General features: G+C 56.1%; 8 protein-coding genes across 8 annotated transcripts; 3 read left to right on the forward strand and 5 right to left on the reverse strand.

Moving 5' to 3' along the window:
• Window positions 1–207: 207 nt before the first annotated feature.
• On the forward strand, window positions 208–2,333 carry DICSQDRAFT_146528 (cysteine proteinase; the record flags this gene model as incomplete). The annotated part of the gene is made up of 4 exons (XM_007364904.1): window positions 208–316; window positions 371–738; window positions 793–1,104; window positions 1,158–2,333. 4 exons carry the CDS (start codon window positions 208–210, stop codon window positions 2,331–2,333), a joined length of 1,965 nt encoding a protein of 654 aa, XP_007364966.1.
• Window positions 2,334–2,938: 605 nt separating this feature from the next.
• Window positions 2,939–3,977, reverse strand: DICSQDRAFT_135841 (uncharacterized protein). The gene is made up of 4 exons (XM_007364905.1): window positions 3,768–3,977; window positions 3,591–3,668; window positions 3,423–3,475; window positions 2,939–3,353 (listed from the first exon to the last, which is right to left on the reverse strand). Exons 1-4 carry the CDS (start codon window positions 3,795–3,797, stop codon window positions 3,263–3,265), a joined length of 252 nt encoding a protein of 83 aa, XP_007364967.1. The 5' UTR covers window positions 3,798–3,977; the 3' UTR covers window positions 2,939–3,262.
• Window positions 3,978–5,077: 1,100 nt separating this feature from the next.
• On the reverse strand, window positions 5,078–6,823 carry DICSQDRAFT_180134 (uncharacterized protein; the record flags this gene model as incomplete). The annotated part of the gene is made up of 3 exons (XM_007364906.1): window positions 6,041–6,823; window positions 5,427–5,978; window positions 5,078–5,098 (listed from the first exon to the last, which is right to left on the reverse strand). Exons 1-3 carry the CDS (start codon window positions 6,812–6,814, stop codon window positions 5,078–5,080), a joined length of 1,347 nt encoding a protein of 448 aa, XP_007364968.1. The 5' UTR covers window positions 6,815–6,823.
• A 397-nt stretch (window positions 6,824–7,220) lies between these two features.
• Window positions 7,221–7,778, forward strand: DICSQDRAFT_58623 (uncharacterized protein; the record flags this gene model as incomplete). The annotated part of the gene is made up of 1 exon (XM_007364907.1): window positions 7,221–7,778. A coding segment is annotated over one exon (558 nt), but the record flags the coding sequence as incomplete, so codon positions are not given.
• A 4,273-nt stretch (window positions 7,779–12,051) lies between these two features.
• DICSQDRAFT_169290 (uncharacterized protein) lies at window positions 12,052–16,644 on the reverse strand (the record flags this gene model as incomplete). The annotated part of the gene is made up of 7 exons (XM_007364908.1): window positions 12,052–12,301; window positions 12,373–13,016; window positions 13,081–13,723; window positions 15,796–15,881; window positions 15,945–15,991; window positions 16,509–16,549; window positions 16,601–16,644. The coding sequence occupies 7 exons, from the start codon at window positions 16,642–16,644 to the stop codon at window positions 12,052–12,054; spliced, it is 1,755 nt and encodes a 584-aa protein (XP_007364970.1).
• Window positions 16,645–17,893: 1,249 nt separating this feature from the next.
• Window positions 17,894–20,622, reverse strand: DICSQDRAFT_135846 (delta-1-pyrroline-5-carboxylate dehydrogenase). The gene is made up of 10 exons (XM_007364909.1): window positions 20,546–20,622; window positions 20,378–20,485; window positions 20,040–20,318; window positions 19,883–19,968; window positions 19,736–19,821; window positions 19,173–19,683; window positions 19,041–19,123; window positions 18,801–18,984; window positions 18,328–18,746; window positions 17,894–18,270 (listed from the first exon to the last, which is right to left on the reverse strand). Exons 1-9 carry the CDS (start codon window positions 20,606–20,608, stop codon window positions 18,497–18,499), a joined length of 1,650 nt encoding a protein of 549 aa, XP_007364971.1. The 5' UTR covers window positions 20,609–20,622; the 3' UTR covers window positions 17,894–18,270; window positions 18,328–18,496.
• Window positions 20,623–20,729: 107 nt separating this feature from the next.
• Window positions 20,730–23,771, reverse strand: DICSQDRAFT_85000 (cyclophilin-like protein). The gene is made up of 5 exons (XM_007364910.1): window positions 23,630–23,771; window positions 23,194–23,577; window positions 22,754–23,142; window positions 22,635–22,690; window positions 20,730–22,585 (listed from the first exon to the last, which is right to left on the reverse strand). Exons 1-5 carry the CDS (start codon window positions 23,760–23,762, stop codon window positions 22,201–22,203), a joined length of 1,347 nt encoding a protein of 448 aa, XP_007364972.1. The 5' UTR covers window positions 23,763–23,771; the 3' UTR covers window positions 20,730–22,200.
• Window positions 23,772–24,900: 1,129 nt separating this feature from the next.
• Window positions 24,901–25,464, forward strand: DICSQDRAFT_154659 (uncharacterized protein). Its single transcript, XM_007364911.1, has 2 exons — window positions 24,901–24,983; window positions 25,042–25,464. Exon 2 carries the CDS (start codon window positions 25,088–25,090, stop codon window positions 25,418–25,420), a length of 333 nt encoding a protein of 110 aa, XP_007364973.1. The 5' UTR covers window positions 24,901–24,983; window positions 25,042–25,087; the 3' UTR covers window positions 25,421–25,464.
• The last annotated feature ends 428 nt before the right edge of the window (window positions 25,465–25,892 follow it).

A 25,892-nucleotide genomic window follows, 5' to 3' on the forward strand; every position in this document is an offset into this window, starting at 1 on the left:
GTACGCCGCGAACACTGTCGCTCGCTCTATCATCACCAAACCCTGGCTCCAGACAGCTCATATGATGCTTCAAGCGATGACGGATACTATCCGGGCCTTGTGAATATATCTGGGACGTACTGCTTCATGAATTCGACCCTTCAGGTATCCTTCGCTGGCTCGGTTTTACAGCCAACTTGCTTCTGACTTGCTCTTGACACGTAGGCTATGGCATCTTTGTCCTATCTACAGCCTCAACTGGAAAAGATACACGCTAGGGCAGAAGCGTTGGATGTCCCCACTCCGGTGATCGACACCCTGCGAGACCTTGTATACGGTACGTACTCCCCGACTTCTTACGTGTACGCTCCCTGAGTCCGGTGCCGCGCAGCCCTCAATAACCCTTCTTCGCATCCGCGTGCAATACGCCCCTTTGACATCATCAATGCACTCTCCCATCATAACTCTGGCAAACACAACTCCTTGTTCTCCTCCCGAGAACACCAGGACGCACAGGAGCTTTTCCAGCTTCTCTCCGAATGCATCAAGAGCGAGGCAACCGCTGTCGCAAAGGAGATTCGGCGTGATCGTGGACTGGGCGAATTGACGCAGAAGGACGACCGGGCGAGCCGAGACCTGAGCCAGACTGTTTTCGACGGTCTGACAGCGAACAGGCGCAGCTGCGTCGAATGCGGCTACACCGAGGCCGTCATGCACTTCCCCTTCGACAACTGGCAGCTCGCTGTCCCTCGTCTCGTGGTATGTCCCCAATGCTCACTCATTCGTGCGTCTTCCCGCTGATGTCATGGTAAGGCCGCGTGTCGCCTCGAGGACTGCCTCGACGATTATACGAGGTTAGAGTTGCTCGACGACTGCATTTGCCGCAAGTGCTCTATGCTCGCAACATACAAACGATTAGAGGAAGAAGCGAACAGGACAACGGAGGCGGCTGCGGCTATCAACGACCCGACTTCCTCCAAGAAGAAGCGGGCACGGGATAGCCGAAAGCTGTTGGCGCGGGTGAAGGCAGCTTTAGATGAGGGGCGAATAGAAGAGGATATCAAGGGCGTGAAGATGGAGAAGGTGTGCAGCAGAGCGTCCACGAAGCAATCCATGATCGCTCGCGTAAGTCTCAAGCTTCATATTACCTGTTCGTAGACCGCGCTCACGCCAATCAGCCCCCACCTGTGCTCGCCCTTCACCTCAACCGCTCCATGCATTACGGCGGCTATGCCGCCAAGAACAACTGCCGGGTCGTCTTCCCGGAGATCCTCGACCTCACACCCTATACTACCTCCGGTCAGCTTTCCACTCAACCCTCTGCTCCCATATCTTCCCCTCCCCCACCCATTCCTATTCAGCGTTCCGTGACGCCGACGCCTTCTACTTACGCAGTCCCCCGCACGCTCTACCGCCTCTCTGCCGTCGTCTGTCACTACGGCCAGCACTCCTTTGGACACTACGTCTGCTTCCGTCGCAAGCCCCGTCCTCCAGCCGCCGGTGACCGCCGCTACACCCCACCACGACTCCAGTGCGCCATAGGCTGTGATTGCAATCTGTGCGTACAGCAAGGCCCCATACGTGAAGAAGACGGGCAAAACCCGTCCCGGCCAGGGACAGGGCGGGGGTGGCTGCGGATCAGCGACGACACTGTGCAGGAGTGCGGGATCGAGCGTGTGCTGCAGGAAGGTGCGGGTGCGTTCATGCTCTACTACGAGCGCGTGCAGCAGCCGCGGTCGGTGGTGTACAACAACGCCCCGCCAAGGGCTTCGGAGGAGACGATCCGGCCGGAGGAGTCGCACGCGCCTACACCGGAGGTTGCGAGTGAGAAGCCGGCAGAAAAGGAGCACGCGCTCAATGGGGAGGCGGCGAGGAAGCATGAGGGCAGGGATAGGGAGAGGCCGGAGGAGAGGGAACGGTCGGTCGTCGACCCGAGGGTGGTGCGTCGGGTGTCTGCGTCTGCACATCTGAAGGCGTCGGCATCCCCGTCCACGCAACCTCAGTCTCCGTCGCAAGCCCAAGCGCCCCCACCGAAGCCGCCGTCAAAACCTGCAGCCGTCGCGCCGCCCCCACCTATCTCCCGTTCGACGAGCGGCAGCTCTGCCGTCACGGCCGTGTCGACGTTCAGTACCAAGACGTTAGCGAGCGACGCCTCCGCGCCGAACGGGCACGCACATTCCTCCCACCCTCGAGACAAACACGGCTCCAACGGCTCCGCGGACCCGAGCAGTCCTCAGCGTCCGTCGATGCCCCCATCGTCGCCGTCGAAGCTGAGGAAGTCGAGGCGGTCAGTCTCTCAGGCGGATGGGAACCCCACGTCATCCCCGACGACGTCTACACCTCTGCGTACATAGTATGTCTGGCTTCGGTATCGGATGTACACTTATTAGCTTACACTATACATCTTTCCCTCACACATTGTACACCGCTGAAGTCTCTGTGTGTACTTTTCACGCAGTCGGCATAGCCAGCCATCGGCTTGCAGGCTCCAAGTGGACCCACCTCGCGTGCATGATAGCTCCCCTCTCGCCTTGAAGCGCTTTTCAAATCACCTGTGTCCGACACTCACTGATGCCTCCCTTGGGAACCTGCGACCGACCATATCTCCTCATCCGCTGCACTGATTCACCCGCTTCTTGCGGCTTCCTACTCTTTGGGCCTCCCCGCACATGCGCATATCAAATCCGTAGCGGGGCCCGGGCTTCAACACCCTTGTTGCGCCAGACCCAATCTGCATCTCGCGCACTGGGGCCCCTAAACGCCACCTCTGGATACGAATTCGATATGCGCATGTGCGGAAGGGCCAAAAGAGTAGGAAACTGCAAGAAGCGAGTGAATATGTGCAGCGGATGAGGAGATATAGTCTGTTGAAGGTTGGGAGGCATCAGTGAGTGTCGGACGCAGGTGTGGCGCCCAAGCGACAAGTGATTTGAAAAGCGCGGTAGGATTTTGCAGGAGCGCCAAACACGATTGCGGTTCCATGAAGCGATGATAGTAACGCGTGTATCTACATACATATGTGGGGGCGCACGAGAGCCGTAAGAGAATAGCAACGAACCCCATCCTAGCTAGCTATGTCACAGGACGCACTTGGATCCAAGAACTACATCTACAATGTGACATGCCCGCTGGGGACATGACGAGAGGACGACGTGAGAGGCAGCTAGCAATGGACAATGATTTCGTGCGATCGTCAATGGTTCATAGAAAGGTTCCTGATGTGCGCCGACCCTGGTGCCGCGGCGACAAGATAATACAATGCGAGCGATGGAGGCGAGGACGATCACCAGTAGATGGTGCGCTCGATCGTACGCTTGCGCTGCGGGCTGGGGAGGTACGAGACCGTGCGGCGGACACGCGTCACCGTGGGGTACCTACGGAGATGACGGGAATCAGTGTCAGGAACCTCCTGGCGACCGCTGCTTCGGTGCTCGAGGACGTACCATGCGTGGTAGACTTCGCCGGGCTCGAGCTGGACCTCGACGATCTGACGGCCCTGAGAACGGACACGGCGTTAGCGGCGTCCACAAATGCTTGCACGCGCTCACGGTGGGGCGGGCGTCGGGACGGGGAAGATGGAGGGGGAGGGAGGAAGGTGAGAAGGGACGTACAGCATAGTCGATGTGCGAGCCTATGACAAGGCCCTCTTTCCTCCCAGACTGGTGAGAGACGGCGACGATGTCACCGGGCTGCCCGGGCGTGCACAATAGGCATCATAAAGTAGACGTGAAGAGAATAATAGGTGAGATGAAGGTATCCCATGATCGAACCTGCAGATGAGAACGCACCACGATGTCGTCGCTGTATGAGGAAGACATGGTACGAATATATCACTTCAAGGAGCTTTACTACTAAAGCGAGTGGGAGGGGTGCGCGAGCTGCGACGAGGGGCGGGGTGAGCACGAGGGTGGGAGTGCTGGTGAGGACCGAGGCGACGGAGGGCTTGGAAGCAACGGGGTCGACGACGGTGCGGACGACGGCGGGCAACAGAGATCACTGGAGTCTTGAGGTCAGTGGGGATGAGGAGAAGGAAAATGCGGCGGAAATTGGGGGAGCTTATATACGAGATTAGATGGCCGGCTCGTTCGCTTGGCCGCGCGAGGCAGCCATGAGGCGTGCCCTGAGCACTGCGTCCGTGCGCACGTCGCATGCCCGCGCATCCCGCAGGTGCGTTATATTCCTCGCTATTGTCCCTTGTATCCTCTGGCGCGCTCGCACACTCATACCGCTCATGCGTTGTACGTCCGCCGCCGATGTTCTGCTCGCGTCTGGCAGTTTCGATGCATGGTGCGCAGACGCGAAGGTTTTCCCGAGCAGCGGGTGGGCGGAGCGGGAGGAGGACTTTGTTTGTGCATGACGAGGTGTACAAACGCTAACGGGCTCGGCGCGCGCCCCGCGCGGTGCCCTGGGAGGAGTTGATCAGAAAACGTTCCGTGGCGTCTACAAACAAACAGTGTCGGGAACGATTCTGCGATGGCAGGGAGTACATCCGTCATAGCACGCACCGAAACCGCACGGCATCAGTCCGCCCTTGCCTCGACGTGCGCAGGGCGATGATCAAGAAGAGTCGGATGACGGATGCGGAGGTGAGTTTGTGGGATTACAGCCATGTCACTGGCCGGGAGCAGCGAAAGACAGCGAGAACGAGAACACCGTTTGCATCGTGGTTCGGTGAAGACCTATGCAAGAGCACTTCGAAAGCATGTGCGTATGCAAGTGGATCAGGCATGGCATCCACGTTGTAGATGCCGCAAAAGGGCTGTAAAAGTAGTACAGATGGATTACCTCCTGACACGAGCAATGTACGGATCATGGGCTATAATGGACGACTTTCCATAAGGATTTACGGCTCTACGGACGTCCGTAGATTTCTAGGCGGGGTTTGAAACAGTCTGTGGATCTTGGGCGCTAAACAGGCGGCATGTTCTGCTCATCATCAGCACGTGACTGGAGTGGCTTATGTCATGTCTGTATTTGGCATGCAGTTCGCTTTGTCATGATGGCTCCTTCCTTTCTCGTGGTCACGGCACCGTATGCCGAGGTCTACGGACTGTCTACGGCCTGTTAGAGATTTAGAAAGGGGGGTCGGACCCCCCTCCTAGATTTTGACGTCCGTATCCTAAATTTCATCAGCGGAGTTCAGATCTGGTGTCGGCAACACTGCCCCTTGCCCAAATCGGTCTGTTTAGAGATTTACGGACGTCCGTAGAGCCGTAGATAGCTTATGGAAAGTCATCCAATCTAGCGCTACAGCGACGTCTATGCAGACGTCGTATTCGCCACGCGAGAACAACATGTTCTTCTCCGCGCTCTCCTCTGCCCAACGCCCTACCGGGCATCAGCCCGTGCTGGCACTATCGTCCTCGGATAGCGTTCATCACGTCTCTGAACATGTCCCTCAATCGTACAGGACCTCCACCCGGACCGGCCGCCCCTCCTCCACCTACCTCTTCCTCCTCTCCACCGAACCCAGGTCTTCTGTTTGTCCTCCCGTTCAAAGCCTGCCGCGCCCTCTCCTCCAGCCCCCTCAAGATATCCTCACCAGCCTCCTGGTACACCCTCTCCAGCTCCGCGCTGCGCATGTAGTACGCCCTCCGGACCGCATACGGCGCAAGCCCATTATACTTCCGCACGAGCGCGTTCACCTCCTCGAGCGCCGTCTCGTGGTACCCGCGCTCTTTCTCCTCCCACCCCTCGTCGCGCATGGCCGCGACGTCCGCGAGCGTGAGCTTGGGCAGGAGCTCCGCGGGGTGCGTGTGCGTCAGCGTGCGGAGCGCGCGCCGCGTCCACGACTGCTTGACGACCTCGCGGAACGTGCGCACGGCGGTCTCGAGCTCGCCTTGGACCTCGACCCAGGGCGGGGCGGCACCCTGGCGCTGGACGATGCGGTTCATGAGGAACTCTTCGCGGCCGATGAACGGGTTCTTGTCTTCCGTGGTGCGCGCGATGGGTGCGCCGCGGCCCTTGATGTTCTTGAAGTGCCCGGCCTGGCGGGCTCTCTGCATAGTCACCGTTGGCTTCAAACTGCTGCGTGAAACTGCGGGATGACGATAGCGCGCACCTCTATTCGGTCTTCGACCAGGTTGGCCCAGCCCTTGAGCGAGACAGGGTTCGGCCGCCTGAACTGGTCTGCGGCGCTGCCCTTGATACCCAGACGGTAGTCCAGGGTGGACTCTCTCGCCTGCGACAGCCTCATGCCCTGCTGCAACCGTTTCCGTTTCTCCATCTCCTTCCTCTTGGCCTTGTCGTCCAAGGGCAGAGGCGAAGAGGCAGGCTTGGGCGGAGGGATACTCCCATAGCGGACGCTGGACGTCGCATGAGACGGGACGGTGAACGTCGTATGCCACGGCTGGTGTCCGGGGATACCAGGCAGTATGGGCTCGCCGGGAACATATGTGCGCACAGGAGCCTCCTCCTGCGTACTCGAGCTTGTTACAGAAGAGTCGCCCCTCGCAACCTCGTGGGGCGCATCCTGAGTGCGCACCTGCGGTGGAGCCTTCTTCAGCTTATCGTCGGCCGTCCTGATAGGTCCCCCTCGCAGAGGCTTATACTTGTCGACGAGCATGCGGAGGACAGCATGCTCCATCGGCTCTTCCCCCGTCCAGTTCTCATGCTGGGACTCTAGCCTCTGGGCGAGTGATGATTTACGGAGGGCTTCCTCCTCCGCTGCCTCCTCCCGAGCAGCATCTTCGAAAAGCTTGGCACTAGCAGTTCGATCCGGCTCAGTAGGCGGTGTAGAAGAGTTCTGGGAATATCTGCGTAGCTGGTGGCGACATTCCAGAGAGATAGATGCGATACAAGGACGCAGAGAAGACAGACGGGAGACCGAGCTCATGCAAGTCCGCAGGTAAAGATCCAGTCCCCACACAGGCGTCCAACAGGAGTGGATGATTAAGGGTCCGCGATCACGTGGGGGTGTCTGGGCGTCCAAGCATCGCGCAGACGACCCGCTCTATGTATGGGTCTCAACGTTTGCCTCTGCACAATCCGCTGTGACTGACTAACTTATCTTGCAGCAGATACTCAGGCATGAGGAGCACCAAAGGAGTCGTTTGCGGGGCGAAGGGGACGCATTGACCAACCGCTTGTAAGCGCAACCGCCTCAAAGCACAATGCGCATTCCCGCTTTGGCCGCATGAACCATGACATAAAACATATCGCGCGTCCAGCTGTACTTCTCTACCTTTCTGTCTCCTCATCTATCTGGCTCAAACTCAACCACCCGTCCTCTGCTCCCGCTCATGAACGACTTCGACAAAATCAAGGACGACGCCGTTCCGTCCAATGGGCTGTCAAACGACATCATCATCAGGTCTTCCGACAAGGTCGACTTTGTCATTCAAAGGAAGCTCCTCTCTGAGGCGTCACCCATTCTGAGGGACATGCTGCGCATGTCTCAGCCACCGCCATATTCCGCGGAACCCCAAGACGAAATAGTCGGTAGTCCTCCTGTGCTCGCCCTCCCCGAGGACGGCGCAACTATCAGTGCGCTCTTGCAGTTTCATACACATGGTCTCGACAAAGACGGCCCCACCCTATCGAAGGTGCGGTCCATCCTGGAGGCCGCTCGGAGATACCGGATGTATGGCGTTGTTGCCGCCTTCAGACCTCGCCTTGTCGAACTGGGAAAATTGCGCACAGATGCTCTCTCTGCATTCGCCATCGCGTGCTCTCTCGGCCTTGATGAAGAAGCGGAGACCTTGGCTCCCCTCGCATACGAGCTCCGTGGGAGATACGTTCCGGAGCTTGGTGATATGTCGGCAGGCGTTTACTATCGGCTTAACCACTACGATCCCCGGCTCGCCCGGGAACGTGTTGGCAAGACCGACAAACGGGAGCTGTCGGTGGTTAGCTCACTCATCATCCCGCCACCCCCGCACAAATCCAAATCAGCCTCGCCACAGTCGCAGGACGTGGAGCCCCTGCCGCGAGATCTGTTCGATTCCCCAACGGCAGACTTCGTCCTGCACTGCTTAGACGGGGTCACGCTCCGTGTCCATTCCACCATACTATCTTTCGCTTCCCCAGTTCTCGCCAAGCTCATCGCTGATCACGCGGCTACAGCGTCGGGTCAAACCAATTACAGACCAGCGGAGCTGCACGAAGACGGACACATCCTAGGGAAAGTCCTCGAGTATGTCTACCCATGCCCTCAGCCAGCCCCGCCCGCTTCCCTGGAAAGACTTAAGACGCTCCTGGAAGCCGCGCACAAGTACCAGCTCGACGCGGCACTCGCCGCCCTCCGCACTTCCCTCCCCTCCTTCATCACAACGACCCCGAGCGCCGAGCACCCAGACGCGATCCGCACTACGCTCCGCGTCTTCGCGCTCGCCAGCCGATACGGCTTCAAAGACGAGCGCATAGCGGCTACTTGTGCGCTCTTGCGTATACGTCACGACAAGCTGTGCGATGTGTACGCCGAGGAGCTCGAGGAGCTCCCCGCGTCGACGTACTTCCACCTGCTTGCGTTCCACCGCAAGTCCGGGGAGGTCGCGTTCCGCCATCTCCTCAACCATGCGCTCCTCCAGACGGGTCTGTACTCGAAGCACATCCCAGACGCAATGCGTGACATGTACGAGGAGATCCAGTGGAAGCTCGACGGCGCGCACCTGGCGAAGAAGCACGGGTACAAGTGCTACACCGTGCTCCGAGAACGCGACGACCCCGCCTGGCACCAGTTCCGCAAGAAGAGCGTGCCCAGTTGGTGGTTGATGTACGTGTATCGGGTCGCGGTGCTCTTGAGGGACAGGCCGCTAGAGACGAATATCGCTACGGACCGCATAGCCGTCCAGGACGCGATCACGACCATGTCGGCCTGCAGCGAGTGCAGGGAACACCACTTACCTCGATTCCTTGCCTACGCGCAGGGCTTGGAGAAGTCGATCCAATGCGCCCATGGGACATTGACGACTTGGTGGGACGATGTCGAAGCGGGAGCGGTAGCAAAGGCTTCGTGGTGATAGCGGGACTCACACGGCGCACGCATGTGAGGGCAGGGAACTTCATCAACGGAGCGGCAACATAAGAAAATGAGAAACACTAGGAAGTGTGATTCCAAACCTGCCAAGCAATATGCTAACCCGCGGAACTCAATCCCATTCATCACTGTGTGTCATTATCATCCCCTGGAAACGATATCTGGGCTCCCAGAGAGTCGATGAATCCGTTGATGTCTGCTGACGTGCTTCGGGGCTGGAACTCGAGTTCTCCTACTGATACCATATGGGAAGAGGGTTGGTTCGTATTCTTGACTCTCTGCAGATTGATGAGGAACCTCGAGGTCAAGATGGAGGTCAAGCTGTGGAGAATTCGAATAGAACTGCTAAGTTTCTAATATCACAATCGCTCAGAGAAACAGCACGTACGGTTCCTCAAACAGGGGTATGACGCTTGTTATGTTAATTGCATCGGTGGTAAGCTGCCTGAAGTCAGAAAAAGACCGCATGATTCCCTGGGCTCAGCTCACCGAAGTCAGAGTGAATGTGACGTGTAGAATGTTCAGAATGACCAGGGTCCTGTCGTTGTATTATGAAGAGCACCGGAGAACTGTGGACGAATTTGTTCACTCACAGGAAGTATGAGGTTCCTATTGCACCAGCGCAAGAATGGCATGTGAGTGCAGGAGACATGTCATGCTTGATCGGACCACGCACCATCGCGAAGAAGAGTGCCTGAAAAAGTCTGTACACCAGCTGTATCGCTGACCCGAGACATCCTTACGGTCTCATGCGTACGATACCACGTCACGCATAGCACCAATAGGTCGGCTCCAATGAGACTGAATCGTGATAACTCGGTTACTAAGGTTGTTAAGTGTCAGGTAGAGCGGCTTAATAGGAAAGCCTTTTGACCTACACCTGCGATCTCGACGTCAGGTATATATTCTTGCATGCGAGACAGTGAGCGCCTTTACCTTATGTCCATACTGTCCGATAGCGTGCTCAGGACCACAAAGCCCTGCACTGGATCATTTACGTAGGTCGTGAAATGTAGATTGGCCTACGGAAGAATTTCAGCCACAAGGCTCGACCATCCACAGCAGATCACCCGTGAGGTACTCACCACCATATTCACGACCAGAGGCACTGAGGAGAGGGTAAACACAACTGCTGAGACCAGTAGTTGGTACTGTCCCGCGTACAAGGCATACGTTCTGAGAGCTGAGAATGCTGCATGAAAGAAATCCTGCTTAGGCCTTGCGCGTCTGCAGCAGAGTAACCCAAGTCACATACTGGCCCAGGGAAGGTACTGCAAAGCCAGGAGCACATTATATGCAATATCCTCTGTGACTGCGCTAAAGGCCCGTCAGGATACAGGAGCTCTTCGTCTTGATCAGAAAGACTGTACCTCTGCAAGACTATCTGAGCATAGCTCGCAGCAATGTGGTGAGGGATAACATACCTGGAATCCCGGAGGACGTGGAACCCAGCCTAGGATCTGTACCGAAAGCGGGATGTATCGGTTGAGTAGGAACAGTATGGAAGCTCCGTTGACTCGGTGTGGCATCCAGAAAAGCGTAATTTCGCTGTCGGAAGTCAAGAGGTAATCGTACACAAATACCGCTGGATAGCGTATGCGAGTCCGCTGGTGAAAAAAGTTCGCGCTGCAGACGTGATCGACAAGAAACGCACTGAGAGCGGCAATGGCGCAATAATTGTAAACGTCGTTCGCACTGAGCACTGATATTAGATACTATATGCATGCGTCCGAAGCTCAGACATACCTCGCATCGGCTATGATGGCCTGGACGTCTGAGGCGTCAGACATGCTAAGCTACTCCGAAGTCTTGCCTTGCAGAGGAGGCAAGGTTGAGGGATTGGTGGCCGGCTCGTTCAGCTTGGACGACGGAAAGCGGTCCCACTTATCTTCTAACCCGCAGGGTACCAAAAGCTGCCGTCAATCATACACTTCCCCGCACATGTTATCTGTTGACGGATTGGCAGATGCATCCGGTTCTAAGGACGAGAAGCGCACGTCACCGAAGTTGACCGAATATCTACGACCATTGTATGTCACCTATACTTTACTTCGGATTCATGCGAGCCCAGAACAGCGGCACTGTTTCCAATTGAGTGAATCGCGGTGTTTCCGAGCAATAGCTTGCGCACGCTACCGCTGTAGAGGGCCCCTGGTAACGCCGAATGGGCTAACAAACTGTTTCGAGGATCCACGCTGTCAAGCCTTGTCATTGCGGTGGTGGTATGGTCTAATGGGACGCACCGCTGAAGACGATACAGCAGATTATTGGACATTGCTCGGATCATCGCAGTTTCGTTCGACATTTTCTAAACCTCAGCGATACATATATCCAGTCGTTTTCCAATCTGTGTGGTCCAGAATGCAGCCGAAGAAGATTTCACGAAGATGATGACGGATGACAGAAGATGCTCGTTGTCTATACCGACCAACGAAGGGCCCGGGACAGCGACACCGCGGGGAAGTTTGGACTAGACCCGGTGGGTTCTCCTGCAGGAAAACACTGCCTTACGAAGGTTCGAACTCCGGCGGATCTTACATTAGCGCCGATGCAACAACCGCATAGGGGTATGGAGTGTGAGATGCAGCGTAAAGAAACTATATAGCCATACAGACCGCGTTCCTGTGTACTGCCGTGGGTGGTAGCCGTGGTTGTTTTAGCAGTCGCGACCAGGTGTTGGGCAAACCACCGATGCCGATGCAAATTGACTGCCCGGGATGCACTGCTGAGGAGGCGGGCATAGTACTCTGGAGCTCGATGCACGACTTGAGCAATAGCTGGGTAAGAGCCGCGGAGACGTAGCATCAACCGCCGGAGCTGCATGCGAAGCAGCTCAGCCATGAGAAAAATGAGCATATACACTGTATATTGCGGTATTTATAAGACTCGCAAGTGAAGTACTCAATTCAAAGTACTAACCTTAAAACGCAAAACCATCTCGGCTAGAGTCCTGGAATACGTATTCGCACAGAAAATGATATAATGCGTAGTAATGGATACAGCAAGGTCGGTCTTCACTACACCTTTTTCCCTCATTTCCCTTCTTCTATATGCCCCGCAAGCGGATATCACCCATGGTATGTTCGCGCCCCATATTAGACGAGGTTCGAAGGGTACAGGTAGTCCTCGAGCCCGACGAAGTTCTCCTTGATGCTCCGCGCCGACACGAAGCGGTAGAAGATCGAGATGGAGCCCGCCTTGTCGTTCGTGCCGCTCGCGCGCGCACCGCCGAACGGCTGCTGGCCGACGACGGCACCCGTGCATTTCTCGTTGTAGTACACGTTGCCCGCGGCGTTGCGCAGGCCGTTGGTCGCCTGGAGCAGTGCCTTGCGGTCCGTCGAGAAACTGCACAAAGTCCGTCAGTTCCAGAATCGATGATAGGGTACGTGCATCCAGTCCACAGCCCGTGCTGGCACTATCGTCCTCGGATAGCGTTCATCACGTCTCTGAACATGTCCCTCAATCGTACAGGGCCTCCACCCGGACCGCCCGCCCCTCCTCCACCTACCTCTTCCTCATCTCCACTGAACCCAGGTCTTCTATTCGTCCTCCCCTTCAAAGCCTGCCGCGCCCTCTCCTCCAGCCCCCTCAAAATATCCTCACCAGCCTCCTGGTACACCCTCTCCAGCTCCGCGCTGCGCATGTAGTACGCCCTCCGGACCGCATACGGCGCGAGCCCGTTGTACTTCCGCACGAGCGCGTTCACCTCCTCGAGCGCCGTCTCGTGGTACCCGCGCTCTTTCTCCTCCCACTCCTCGTCGCGCATGGCCGCGACGTCCGCGAGCGTGAGCTTGGGCAGGAGCTCCGCGGGGTGCGTGTGCGTCAGCGTGCGGAGCGCGCGCCGCGTCCACGACTGCTTGACGACCTCGCGGAACGTGCGCACGGCAGTCTCGAGCTCGCCTTGGACCTCGACCCAGGGCGGGGCGGCACCCTGGCGCTGGACGATGCGGTTCATGAGGAACTCTTCGCGGCCGATGAACGGGTTCTTGTCTTCCGTGGTGCGCGCGATGGGTGCACCGCGGCCCTTGATGTTCTTGATGTGCCCCGCCTGGCAGGCTCTCTGTGCATAATCGTCGTTGGCTTCAAACTACTGCGTGGAGCTACGGGATGACGATAGCGCGCACCTCTATTCGGTCTTCGACCAGGTTGGCCCAGCCCTTGAGCGAGACAGGGTTCGGCCGCCTGAACTGGTCTGCGGCGCTGCCCTTGATACCCAGACGGTAGTCCAGGGTGGACTCTCTCGCCTGCGACAGCCTCATGCCCTGCTGCAATCGTTTCCGTTTCTCCATCTCCTTCCTCTTGGCCTTGTCGTCCAACGGCAGAGGCGAAGAGGCAGGCTTGGGCGGAGGGATACTCCCATAGCGGACGCTGGACGTCGCATGAGACGGGACGGTGAACGTCGTATGCCACGGCTGGTGTCCGGGGATACCAGGCAGTATGGGCTCGCCGGGGACATATGTGCGCACAGGAGCCTCCTCCTGCGTACTCGAGCTTGTTACAGAAGAGTCGCCCCTCGCAACCTCGTGGGGCGCATCCTGAGTGCGCACCTGCGGTGGAGCCTTCTTCAGCTTATCGTCGGCCGTCCTGATAGGTCCCCCTCGCAGAGGCTTATACTTGTCGACGAGCATGCGGAGGACAGCATGCTCCATCGGCTCGTCCCCCGTCCAGTTTTCAAGTTGAGACTCTAGCCTCTGGACGAGAGATGATTCACGGAGGGCTTCCTCCTCCGCTGCCTCCTCCCGGGCTGCATCTTCGAAGAGCTTGGCACTGGCGGTACGATTCGGTTCAGCAAGTGGTGTAGAAGGGTTCTGCCCGTATCTGCGTAGTTTTTGACGACATAATAGAGAGCTTGAAGGGTTACGAGGGCGCAGAGAAGACAGACGAGAGACCGAGCTCATGCAAGTCCGCAGGTGAGTTCCGGTCTCCACACAGGCGCCCAATAGGGGCGGATGATCAATATTCAATGATAAGTAAGGGAAGGAACACCACTTGCTCCGTTTCCTTGCCTATGCGCAGGGTTCGGATCAGTCGATCCAATGCGCCCTTGGGACACTGACGAATTGGTCGGACGATGTCGAAGCGGCTGCGGTAGCAAAGGCTCCGTACTATCGCGACCCCAGTGTTCGGACGACAAGGCGCCCACCGCTTGATTCCTTTGATCTATGTACCTTCCTATCCTCCGATAACATTCATTTTCTGCATGCCGAAGATGAGATAAATTGGAGAAGAAATGAGTGTCAGAGAGGGGGATATACAGGGCTGACCCCAGTTTTCGGACGATTCTCCGCGCAGAAGGTCACGAATCGTCACGCTTGCCGAGCCCTGCCGGCCTTCGGGAATGTCCGTCCTCCAGCTTGATGAGCCTTAGCCGAGCAGCCTAACCAGGTCGGAGAGTGAAGATGTGGCTGCACTGTCACCCCCTCGAGTGCCAAGTCTTGTTTCTCCCGTTTGTGCACCAGTGAAGGCTTCGGAGAATCGAGCCCTGGGTATCATGGGTGTGTATGAGTACGTCTGAGAAACATGAAAGGAAGCGCCCGAGGAGGAGCTCGGAGCGAGACTCATCAAGTTTGAATAGGGATGAGTTGCACCACTTCCTCCTGCAAGATCGCCGCAGTGACTCTGTGAATAAATTTGGTTCTTTTTTCTGCTTGTTTGGAATGAAATCGCGCACTTACTTTCCAGCTTGCAGCTTTATCGGGTGGGATATGAGGGAGACATGGTCCTTTGTCCGAACACTAGGATCTGTCCGAACACTGGGGTCGCGATAGTAGTGGTGATAGCAGGGCTCACACGGCGTGCACATGTGAGGGCACGGTCCTGTTGTGATGCTAACGACGTCTTTGAGGGTCGATGTCGGCGAGACAGCTGTTGTGAATGAGGTCATTCAGCTGATACAAAGTAGGATTTACACAAAGTAATACAGGTACAGCTCCGTCAAAAAAAGAAAACGAGAGGCACTGAAGTGTGATCCCAAACCTGCCAAGCAACATGCTAACCCGCGGAACCTATTCCCACTCTTCACCACGCGTGTCACCATCATCCCCTGGGAACGACATATGGGCTCCCAGAGAGCCGATGAACCCGTGGATGTCTGCCGACGTGCTTTGAGGCTGGAACTCGAGTTCTCCTACTGATGCCATATTGGAAGACGGTTGGTTCGTATTTCTAACTCTCTGCAGGTTGATGAGGAACCTTGAGGTCACGATAGAGATCAAACTGTGGAGGATTCGAATAGAACTACTTAGTTTCCAGTTACACGATCGCTCAGAGAGGCGGCACGCACGGTTCCTCAAACAGGGGTATGACGCTCGTTACGTTGAATGCATCGCTAGTAAGCTGCCTGATGTCAGAGCAAGAGACTGCGTCATCCCCTGAGCCCAGCTCACCGAAGTCAGAGTAAACGTGACGTGCAAGATATTAAAGACAACCAGGGTCCTGTCGTTGGATTATTGATGTCGCCGGAGAATCGCGGACGAGTCCTCTCACTCACAAGAAGTACGAGGTTCCTGTTGCACCAGTACAAGAATCGCATATGAGTGCCGGAGTCATGTCGTGTTTGATCGGACTACGCACCATCGCGGAGAAGAGTGCCTGAAAAAGTCTGTATACCAGCTGTATCGCTAAGCCGGGACATCCTAACGATCTCATGCGTGCGGTACCACGTAACGCATAGCACCAATATGTCGGCTCCGATGAGACAGAATCGTGACAACTCAGTCACTGCAAATGCAAGGCATTAGGACGAGCGCCTCAGAAAGCCCGGTTGAACTTCCAAACCTACATCTGGATGTTTGACGTCAGGTCAATACTTTTGAAGGCGGAAGTGAGAGCGCACTTACCTCAACGCCGTGCTTTCAGATAGCGTGCTAATGACACCAAAACCTTCCACCGGGTCATTCACGTAGATGATGAAATGTAGATTGGCCTACGGACAGAATCTCAGCCACAGGCTCAATCATTCACAGCATATGATCCGTGAGGTACTCACTACCATGTTCACGACCAGAGGCACAGAGGAGAGGGCAAAAACAACCGCTGAAATCACCCATTGGTACTGTCCCGCGTACAAGGCATACGTTCTGAGTGCTGAGAATGCTGCACGATGGATATCCTTCTCAGACCTTGCTCTTCCGCAGATATCTATCCAAGTAACGTACTAGCCCAAGGAAGGTACTGCAAAGCCAAGAGCACGTTGTAAGCAACATCCTGTGCAATTGCGCTGAAGGCGCGTCAGGATTCGATCACTCTTCATTTTGATTAGAAAGGCTATACTTCTGCAAGAGCACTTGAGCGTCGCACTGATTGAGGCGGTGAGGGGTAGCATACCTGGAATCCCCAGGAACGTGGAACCCAGCCTAGGATCTGTACCGAAAGCGGGATGGTTCTATTGAGTAGGAACAGTATGGTAGCCCCGTTGACTCGGCGTGGCATCCAGAAAAGCGTAATTTCGCCGTCGGAAGTCAAGAGGTAATCGTACACAAATAAAGCTAGAGTGTATGCGGGCCCGCTGGTTAAAAATTTCGCGCTACAGACGGGATCGAACGAAACTCACTCAGAGCGGCAATGGCGCAATAATTGTAAACGTCGTTCGCACTGGGCAATGAGATCAGATTCTATATACGTGCGTCCAGAGCTCAGACATACCTCGCATCAGCTATGATGGCCTGGACGTCTGAGGCGTCCGACATGCTGAGCTACTCCGAAGTCTTGCTTTGCAGAGGAGGAAAGATTGGGGGATTGGGTGGCTGGATCGTTCAGCTAGGACGATAGATAGAAATCTTTTAACCTGGCACACGGCACCGAGAGCTGCCGGCAATTGTAGGCTTCCTCGCATTTTCCAATTGTTGACAATACTAGCTGATGCATGCAGTCCCGGGGGCATTTAGTACATGTCATGACCGAGGATCAGAGTTGCGTCAACTTGGCTTCCATACGTGCGGACCTAAAATAGTGACAATGTGGTGTTGGCGCCTGGTAGTATCCGAGGTTTATAACGAGCAGTACATCTGACACTTTCGGTATACTGTGTTGCTGATCCTGTTTTGGTTAGAGTGGATCGCCGTAGTTCCGAGCACAATAGCTTGTGCATGCTGCGGCTACTGAGAGCCTCCAGCAGCGCGGTTGGCTTATTTGCAGACCGTTCCGAGGTTTCTGTTTCATGGAGCATTTGCTTCCGTTGACAAGAGAATTGAAGGGGGAAGCCTGATCATCGCGGTGTTTGTAGGCTCGAATGGGACACATAACTACAGCTTGTTGATAGAGCTTTTCTTGGATCTCCGCAGTCCCGTTGGACACAATCGGAACCTCAGCGATACGAGTATACAGTGGTCTGACCGGGCCCGGCGGTCACGCGGATCGTGGCCCATCGAGAACGTGGACCGCTGCTGGAGGCGAGGCGCGATGCTGAAGTCTAGCGGAGGCGGTCTGTGTTTCTTCTCCCTCTTGCCACCGTGCCACTGGGTGGTCGGCGACTCGTTGATGAACAGCATGTTCTCAGAGCTGGGCCATCCATGTAGCCGGAGAAGATTTCACGAAGGTGATGACGGATGGCAGGAACATGCTCGTTGCTTAGACCAACCAATGAAGAGCCCGGGACGGCGACACGATAGGTAAGGTTGGATTGGACCCGATGCGTTCTCTTCCATGAAGACACCGCCGTACGAAGGCCTTCCAGCAATTTCAACCGTGTTTCGAACCTAAACCCGGCTGGTGTTCCATCAGCGCCGATACAACGGCCGCAGGAGTGTAACGCAGAGCCTGCAGAGACAAGTAGGCTAAGAGCCATACCGCTGAAGAAATTGACCTTAACGGATCCTGGGCAGCTAGGGCAACGAACGCGGTGGGGAGGAGTGAGGCATGACGAGTACAATGTGGAGATAGCAAGCCGTGGAACAGCCGCTTAACGCGCTGGCGGTTCATTGAGGTCTTCGGAGTAGGGGCGTTTCGAAGGCGTATGCTCAGGCCGAGATATCGCAGCGACTTGGAGGGTGCTCGGAGACTGCAAGTGGTCTGGTGCACAAGTGTTCTGGGCACCAAGCGCTTCCTTGATGTGCGAGTCGAGGTGGGGGCATATTGTGACGCCTTCGAGGCGCAACGCCCTCCTATGTATGGCGGCGGGCAATAGCCGTGGTATTTGCAGCAACAGAATTCAGGTCCTAGACATTCCAATGTCAACACAAATACGCTTCTCGGGATACGCCTGCATTGCGGAATAATTATTCCGCGGCCGAGGTGGAGGGCGTAGTACTCTGAACCTCAATGCTCGGTTCGAGGGCCAGTGAAGCGTACGGAGGAAGGTAGTAGCGGCAGGTGCCCTGGTTATCACGAAGTTGGTGAGGCCCGCAAGTGAAATAATAAAACAAAGCACCGACCTCAAAACGCACATTCTTCCCATCCTAGGATACATACTTGCACAGAAAATGATATAATGCGTAGTAATCGATACAGCAAGGTCGGTCTTCACTACACCTTTTTCCCTCATTTCCCTTCTTCTATATGCCCCGCAAGCGGATATCACCCATGGTATGTTCGCGCCCCATATTAGACGAGGTTCGAAGGGTACAGGTAGTCCTCGAGCCCGACGAAGTTCTCCTTGATGCTCCGCGCCGACACGAAGCGGTAGAAGATCGAGATGGAGCCCGCCTTGTCGTTCGTGCCGCTCGCGCGCGCACCGCCGAACGGCTGCTGGCCGACGACGGCACCCGTGCATTTCTCGTTGTAGTACACGTTGCCCGCGGCGTTGCGCAGGCCGTTGGTCGCCTGGAGCAGTGCCTTGCGGTCCGTCGAGAAACTGCACGAAGTCCGTCAGTTCCAGAATCAATGACAGGGTACGTGAGAGGCGTACATGGCGCCGGTGAGAGCGTAGGGCGAGGTGGTGTCGATGAGCTCGAGGGTCTTCTCAAAGTCCGCATCTTCGTAGACGTAGACGGTCAGGACAGGACCGAAGATCTCCTCGACCATCGTCACGGACTTCGGGTCCTTCGTCAGGATGACAGTGGGCTGCACGAAGAAGCCCTTGGAGTCGTCACCTGATGGATCGAATTAACACTTGCGTACAGCAGGAGCACTCGATATGTTCACTTACCGCTACCACCAACGAGGATCTCGCCGCCGGCATCTTTCGCCTTCTTGATGTAACTGATGATCTTGTCGAAGGCAGGCCGGCCGCTGCGGATCGGTCAGTCCCATGCACTCGCATGAAGGCGCATATACGCACATGACAGGACCGATAAAGTTCTGGAAGTCCGTCGGAGGACCAACCTTGAGACTCGCGACTTCCCCAAGGAGCTGCTCCTTGAAGCCGTTGTTCCACACGGACGACGCAACGTAGAGACGCGATAGCGCAGAGCACTTCTGACCCTGGTACTCGAATGCCCCACGGACGGTCTGCGTGACCGCGTTCCGGATCTCTGCAGAGGGGTGGACGAGGTGGAAGTTTTTGCCACCGGTCTCACCGACGATGCGGGGATAGCTCTTGTAAATGTCGAGGTTCTGAGCGATGTCCTTCCAGAGCTTCTTGAAAACGAGGGTACTGCCGGTGAAGTGGAGGGCGGCGAAGTCTGGGCTGGCGATCGCCTGGCCAACGACTTCCTCCGGAACACCAGGGACGAACTGAATGACACCAGGGGGTACCCCAGCCTCTTCAAAGACCTTGTAGACGAGGTAGTTGGAGTACGTCGCCGCGGGCGAGGGCTTCCAGACGACAGTGTTACCGACAAGAGCGGGAGCTTTGGTTGGCAGCATGAATACATGATAGTCAGATGCGCTGATTGCACTCACTGCCCGGAAGGTTACCGCCAATCGCAGTAAAGTTGAACGGCGAGACTGCGAGGACAAAGCCCTCAAGTGCACGGTACTCAATGCGGCTGTAAATGATACGACATGTCAAAACGAAGCTAGATGATCCTCCAAGGGGAAGCTACGTACTTCCACGCGCCCGCCGCGTTCTTGACAGGCTGCTGCGAGTAAAGTTCCTCGACGTACTTGACACCGAAGCGGAGGAAGTCTGATAGCTACTCATGGTGGACCGCCGCAAGGTTAGACACAGGGTATACCAGCGCGCGATGCCCCATTGCACACATACCTCGGCTGCTGCATCAATCTCAGCCTGCCACGCGTTCTTGCCCTGGCCCAGTATCGTCGCCGCCAGGAGCTTGTAGCGATATTTTCCGCTCACAAGGTCCGCGGCCTTGAGGAAGATGGCCGCGCGATCATTCCACGGTAGGGATTCCCATTCCTTCTTCGCGGCAAGCGCGCCGTCGATAGCAGCGGCAACCGTCGCCTGGTCTGCTTCGTGGTACGTGCAGAGGTGCTTTGCGTGGTCGGCGGGGAGGGGCTGCTTCGCGAGCTTGCCAGTCTTGACCTGAAGGGCGACGATCGTTGAGAGATCAGGAGGAGCAGGTCGGCGAGAAAGATGCGTACCTCCTTGCCGTTCACAATACAAGGCACCTCGAAAGGGAGCTCCTTCTCCATCTGTGCGAGGGCTTCGACAAGGCCCTTGCGTTCGACAGAGCCAGGAGCATAGCTCCGCTGCACAAGAGGTCGTCAGATTACACTTGTGGGACATAAGGAGGGAATCGCGGTACGCACCATGGGCTCATTGTCGATTGCGGGGACTTTGAAGGAAGCGAGCTGGGGCGTGTAGAAAGCCATGAGGGAGATGGTGGATGAAGCGAGATCAAACGGTATTCACTCACGCCAGATAATCCTGGACGGAGCTTGCGATCGAGAGCGAGAGCCTCGACGAGTCGTCGCTCGACTCATCGGCAAAGAGAGCTTCCAACCGATTAGATTAGATCAGATCAGAGTATACGGCCACAACCGGCACCTTCCCTCGGGCTGGCCGAGTAGGGATATGTATATGGCACACAGATGTCCCATGTTCCAGCTACCACTCTCCCAGACATGTAGCCATATGGCTGGTAACGTAAGATCGAGTCAATGAGAACCCTCGAGCTGAAACTCCACCTAATATGAAGCAATTCCATCCCAATCTGGAGGGCTATTCCAAGGGGTATCACCAAATCAGCGTCCGGCGGGAACTCGAAGCAGTTCATGTCCGTCCCCCTCAGCCTCCGCGCCCATATCCCTCACAAGGCAACCGGCAGTGCGTCAATGTCCCGCCGCAGCTGGTCGAAGAACCACGACGAAGCAAGAATGCACCCGGCGCACCGCTCGCAGCCCCCCGCCTGGGCAGCCTGTTGCAGGAAGCCAAGAGAGCAGATGGTCTCCGCCGTCGGCCGCAGTCGCAGCTCCTCCCGTGCTCGCTCCTTCCACTCCACCCACCACAGCGGCGGCTCGTGCATCCTGTCGCGTCGCCCGTTACATTGCATGCACTTGATCTCATCCGGAAGGCTGAGGAGGGCGATCGCGTCCCGCGCATGGCGCTCGTGGAGGAGGAAGAGGCGGTGATACGCATAGGCAGTCATGCTCTTCAGATCCTCGTGTAAGGGAAGGCCATGGAGGCCTGTAGATAGTGTCGCTTTCGCGGCGACCGCGGCCTCCTCGTCCAGCTCGAAGCGGCTCGCGATCGCATAGACGCGCAAAGGGTACATCTTCAGGAACACGGGGTCGACAAGCCGCCTTCGCAGCCCGTCGATTGCGACGGCTAGATCGTATTTCCGCGCTGCATCGAGTGCGGGCGCCAGCTCGTCGAGCGTGTTCACAATTGGGTCGGGTGTGGGATAAATGTAGGCGAGTAGGATCTCCAGGACCGCCGCGCTCTCGGTGAAGGGGACGACAGGAAGGGCTTCGTTGCCTGTGTTCGGAGGTTGTGGCAGTGACAGCATGGCTTCGAAAAAGGGCGATCCGGCTGACAAGACGCAACGGTGGATGTGAAAGTCGACCGTCTTCTGGCGACCGTGATACTCTCCATGCGATGAGCCTGAGCGCAGAGTAAGGTCGGCATCACGAAAGTGGAAGAGGCAGGAGGACATGGTGGTAGAGGATTGAGCACGTAGAGGAGTGAGCACGTAAACGTGGATACGGGAGATGAGGGCAGCCTATATATTCAAAGTAATAGAGGGCGGCGAAGTCGCAGAAGACAGAAGAGGCTGGCTGTGGAGATGGGCTAGAGGCTGACGCTGTGAGGGATCATTGGTTACACCGCACTCTCCGCCCACCGGCTATACATGATCAACGCCCCTGGGCGCGAGCGCAGCTAACTGGAACAGCAATACATGAGACGTACAGAGTACAGAGGGCCTACAACGACGCCCAATTGGAGTCATATGTTGGCCCAAAGCTCAGCGCCTGTGTTCGTATCGATTCCTGGAATCCTTGGGTTGCCTATCGCGACTGCCTCTTCTGCGCCTATCTCGCTCCGGATCGTCATCTCGGCGGCGTGGACGTGGCGACCTCGAGCGGCGCGGGCGCTCTGTTGAACGCTCACGACGGCGCGGACTCGGGCTACGGGTCTTGCGATGCCGCCGCTCGCCGTCAGGCACGTCAAAGACCATACCGTAGTCGCTACCTGCACGCGAGGACTGATCTCGGTACCTCCGTGTCTCTTCAAGGTCATCGCGTCCCCCGAAACCGCCCCTGGCACGTCCTCGCCCACCGCGAGCTAGAGGAGGGCCCATCTTCGGGTTGTTTGACCATTGCGAGTTGAATCTCGCGACGGATTGTGAGCTAAGAAGCGAGGTCAGTACCTGCACAGGGATGCGTCCAAAGCACCCACAAATCAACCCAGATTCGGCGGTCATCAACCAACACATTTTGCATTTTGAAGTATGCCTGCGGACAGATACATAGTTGGCATCTGCTCTTCGCTAGGGCTGTACTATGGATACAACACACCTGTTCCGCATCTTCACGCTTGTCAAACTCGATGAATGCGTACTGGAGCGAATCTCCGGTCTTCTTGTCCCGGATGACTTGACAGCTCATGATCTTGCCGAAACGCGAGAAGATGAGCTCCAAGTCCTCATCTCCTGTCACCGGATTCAATTTACAGACGAACAACACGTTCTCTGGCGGGCGGACGTTAGCGAAGGGTAGGTCTCCCACCATCTCCAGCGTCAAGGCCGATGCCTGTGCTGCTTTTTTGCGCCGAATCTCTTCCGCCTCGTCTTCGGGCATAGTTTCTAACGGGTCCTCGTCTTCTGCAATGCGCGTGGAGTTGTCTGGCGGCTTCACGGGCGGGGAATCTGGGATTACTAGACCAGGGGGGTCCTCGAAAGGATCCTCTGCACGATGCACATGGGTATATGCGCTCAAAGGACCGGAGGGCAACTCACCGAGGATTTCGACATGCCGTATCCTGACATCCTTCAGAGGTCTCCCATCCTGATCCACAAACACATCATTGAGCTTGTCCAAGGTCTCGAAACCCTCGACTACGTGCCCAAAGACTGCATGCTTTCCGTCCAGATACTCGATGTTGTCGCCAATTGTTATGAAGAATTGGCTTCCGCAGCCGCCCTTGTGTTCGTCACCAACAGCTGGGGCTACGGCCATAGACACTGTGCCGCGTTGCCGATGCTTGAGGCGAGGGACGAACTCGGGCGTAAAGTAACGCGGGGTGGAAGGGCCGCCTTGCGAGGCTATCAAAGACCAGATGGACTCGCCTCCAGTGCCTGTAGCTGTGGGATCACCGACCTGAGCCAGAAAATCCTTCGAGACTACGGATAGACTCAGTACGCTGCTCGCACACGTAGGGCAAGGCAAACTCACCGTTGAAGAACGCGTTCAAGTTGTAGTAGTACACTTTACATAGCTTCAGAAAGTTCTCGCAGGTTTTTGGACATGCATCCGTCTCGAGATCTATGACTATGTCGCCCAGAGAAGTCTCAAAGAGGACGGACATCGTGGTCGGTGGCAGAGGCGCATAAGCGCTCCTGAACATGGCACAATCTCACGACGACACCAGAGCCGGTTTCGCTGTCAAGGCACCTCCCTCAATCGCACACTCAGTCCATACTCATCGACTGTAGGCAGCACAGAGTTGTACCGTCCTCGGATGACAGTCTGCTTAGCCAGAGTCCGACATGAGCTATCACCTCCCGAAACACCCCTCGTTGCATGGTCCAACTCCTCAACACAAGGGGCGCCTTGAAGGCCTAGACAAAGGTACTTTCAGGCATTTGTCTATTTCAGAGAGAAAAGCAGCATAACCGCGCTATCACCCTCATCGTGCGCGCGTTCAAGAAGTTCATTCCTCTTCGACCACCACCTCTCATTAGTCCACCTCATCATGTCCCCCTCGCTCCCTGTGGAAGTGCTTGAAAACGTCATTGATCAGCTCAACTACGACGAGTCCGAGTAGGAAACTGGTGCGCCTCTGCGTAGCTTTGCCCTCACGTGTCGTAAACTTTTGTCCCGTACTCGCTCTCGACTCTTCTCAGTGATCTGTCTAAAGACGCAGGGTCACTACCTGTGTCTTTGTGACCTCTCGGACAACACTCCAGCTCTCTGTCCATTGATCTATACAGTTACCATCGGCACCAAAGCCATCTGGGACGCCGATGGCGAGATGTGTGGGACTGCGCGGACGGCCCTATTGTTACATGAGATTGTCCCCGCCGCGCTACTCGCCCAACTCCCCAACCTACGACACTGGAAGCAAGTTGACGAGACCGAGCTTCCTCGCTCTCCGAAGATCGTGGAACTTGTTGCTTTCATCCATCGCACTCGGCTCGCTGAGGTACTACACGAGTAGATCCTCTCTGCAATTTCTACGTCTCAAGACCTTACGCTTTCTGAGCTTTGCGGATTTCACGCAGCACCTTTGCGCTTTCCCTAACATACAAGGCCTCGCATGCAACCGTGTATTAGTCAGACGCGCTCGGAAGACCGACAGGACTCGGGATGACCACGGAAAAGGCCAGGTCAAGCAACTACCTCGCTTGACTACGTTGGACGTAAGTCATAGTGAACTTCGCGGTTGCGTGTCGAGGAAAGGCTAACCATCAAGAAGAGTAGATCTTCTCTTTGCAGAAGAAAGTGACGCGCTTCCTCTTAACGTCATGTTCCCACGGCTCGAAAAGTTGGTGGTCGATATATCTGGGCCGTAAGTGGTTGTCGCAAGGTGCGCATGAGTGGATATTCACATAGGTGTGCGGTCTGACCGGGCTGCATATGTACAGATATGTTCACCTTACCGAGGCTGCCCCAATTACGCTTCCTGGAGATATGGATAGACCTTGCGTTCGTCGGAATGATAGCTCGCTGTCTAGAGCAGACCATCGAGACCATAACGGACTTCGACCTCTCCGCGTTGAGAGAGTTCGGGGTGCTGCTCCTCGTCCGGGATGGCCACTATGTGGAAGACGCTATGGAGAAGTGCGCAGAAATCGGCCGCTGTGTACGATGTTGGATGGGATACTTGCAGCGTATTCTCGGCCAGTCATAACCCTATGGATAACCGGCTGGGCTGTGGATAATGACGATCGAGGCACAGACGGGAACAAGCTTGGGATGGTTTCTGCACTGAAGTCTTATTTCCCGGAAGTAGCAAAGCGATAGAGGTCACCTATGCAGGACGAGAAAGTGCGAGAGTCTCCCCTTCGACCAAATTGACTAGAGGCTCAATTCGCTTAGAGGGACTCCGTGGTAACCGTTGGTTTGCATAGTCCTTTGCAGAGAACTGCGTCAAAGGCAAACCGTCGTACGTACCGGGATCCCCGCGAGGGTTAGAATCTGGCCTGGGCATCATGGCGCGTACAGAGATGCAGAGAACTCGGATGTAGAGCGCTACTACTATTGCTTCGCGCAGGCCCATCGCTTTCCTTCAACTATTTTGGCAACTGGTGTAGAGTATAGCTATTGCGTGTATCTTGGCTTCAGTTCCCCATGACTGTGAAGCGCAGACTCCCTAATGCCAATTCCCGTCGTAGATTAGAAAGCTGAGACGATTACTCTCGGACCCTGATCGCGAGCGCAATGTTGGGAACACAGTCGCAATCATGTTTGTGTAAGACAACGACTGGGAGAAAAA

This window comes from Dichomitus squalens, assembly GCF_000275845.1.
Source record: "Dichomitus squalens LYAD-421 SS1 unplaced genomic scaffold DICSQscaffold_10, whole genome shotgun sequence".
Classification (NCBI taxonomy): Eukaryota; Fungi; Basidiomycota; class Agaricomycetes; order Polyporales; family Polyporaceae; genus Dichomitus; species Dichomitus squalens.

Coding starts and splice junctions, on each gene's coding strand:
- DICSQDRAFT_135841 (XM_007364905.1), bottom strand. CDS start 3,797: ATGTCTTCCTCATACAGCGACGACATCGTG. Junction 3,476..3,590: donor GCTCGCACATCGACTATGCT/GTACGTCCCTTC, acceptor GTCCGTTCTCAG/GGCCGTCAGATCGTCGAGGT. Junction 3,354..3,422: donor GGCGAAGTCTACCACGCATG/GTACGTCCTCGA, acceptor TCATCTCCGTAG/GTACCCCACGGTGACGCGTG.
- DICSQDRAFT_135846 (XM_007364909.1), bottom strand. CDS start 20,608: ATGGCTTTCTACACGCCCCAGCTCGCTTCCTTCAAAGTCCCCGCAATC. Junction 20,319..20,377: donor GTATTGTGAACGGCAAGGAG/GTACGCATCTTT, acceptor GTCGCCCTTCAG/GTCAAGACTGGCAAGCTCGC. Junction 19,969..20,039: donor AGATTGATGCAGCAGCCGAG/GTATGTGTGCAA, acceptor CACCATGAGTAG/CTATCAGACTTCCTCCGCTT.
- DICSQDRAFT_85000 (XM_007364910.1), bottom strand. CDS start 23,762: ATGTCCGTCCTCTTTGAGACTTCTCTGGGCGACATAGTCATAGATCTC. Junction 23,143..23,193: donor ACGGCATGTCGAAATCCTCG/GTGAGTTGCCCT, acceptor TGCATCGTGCAG/AGGATCCTTTCGAGGACCCC. Junction 22,586..22,634: donor CGCCGAATCTGGGTTGATTT/GTGGGTGCTTTG, acceptor CTCGCTTCTTAG/CTCACAATCCGTCGCGAGAT.
- DICSQDRAFT_154659 (XM_007364911.1), top strand. CDS start 25,088: ATGGATAGACCTTGCGTTCGTCGGAATGATAGCTCGCTGTCTAGAGCA.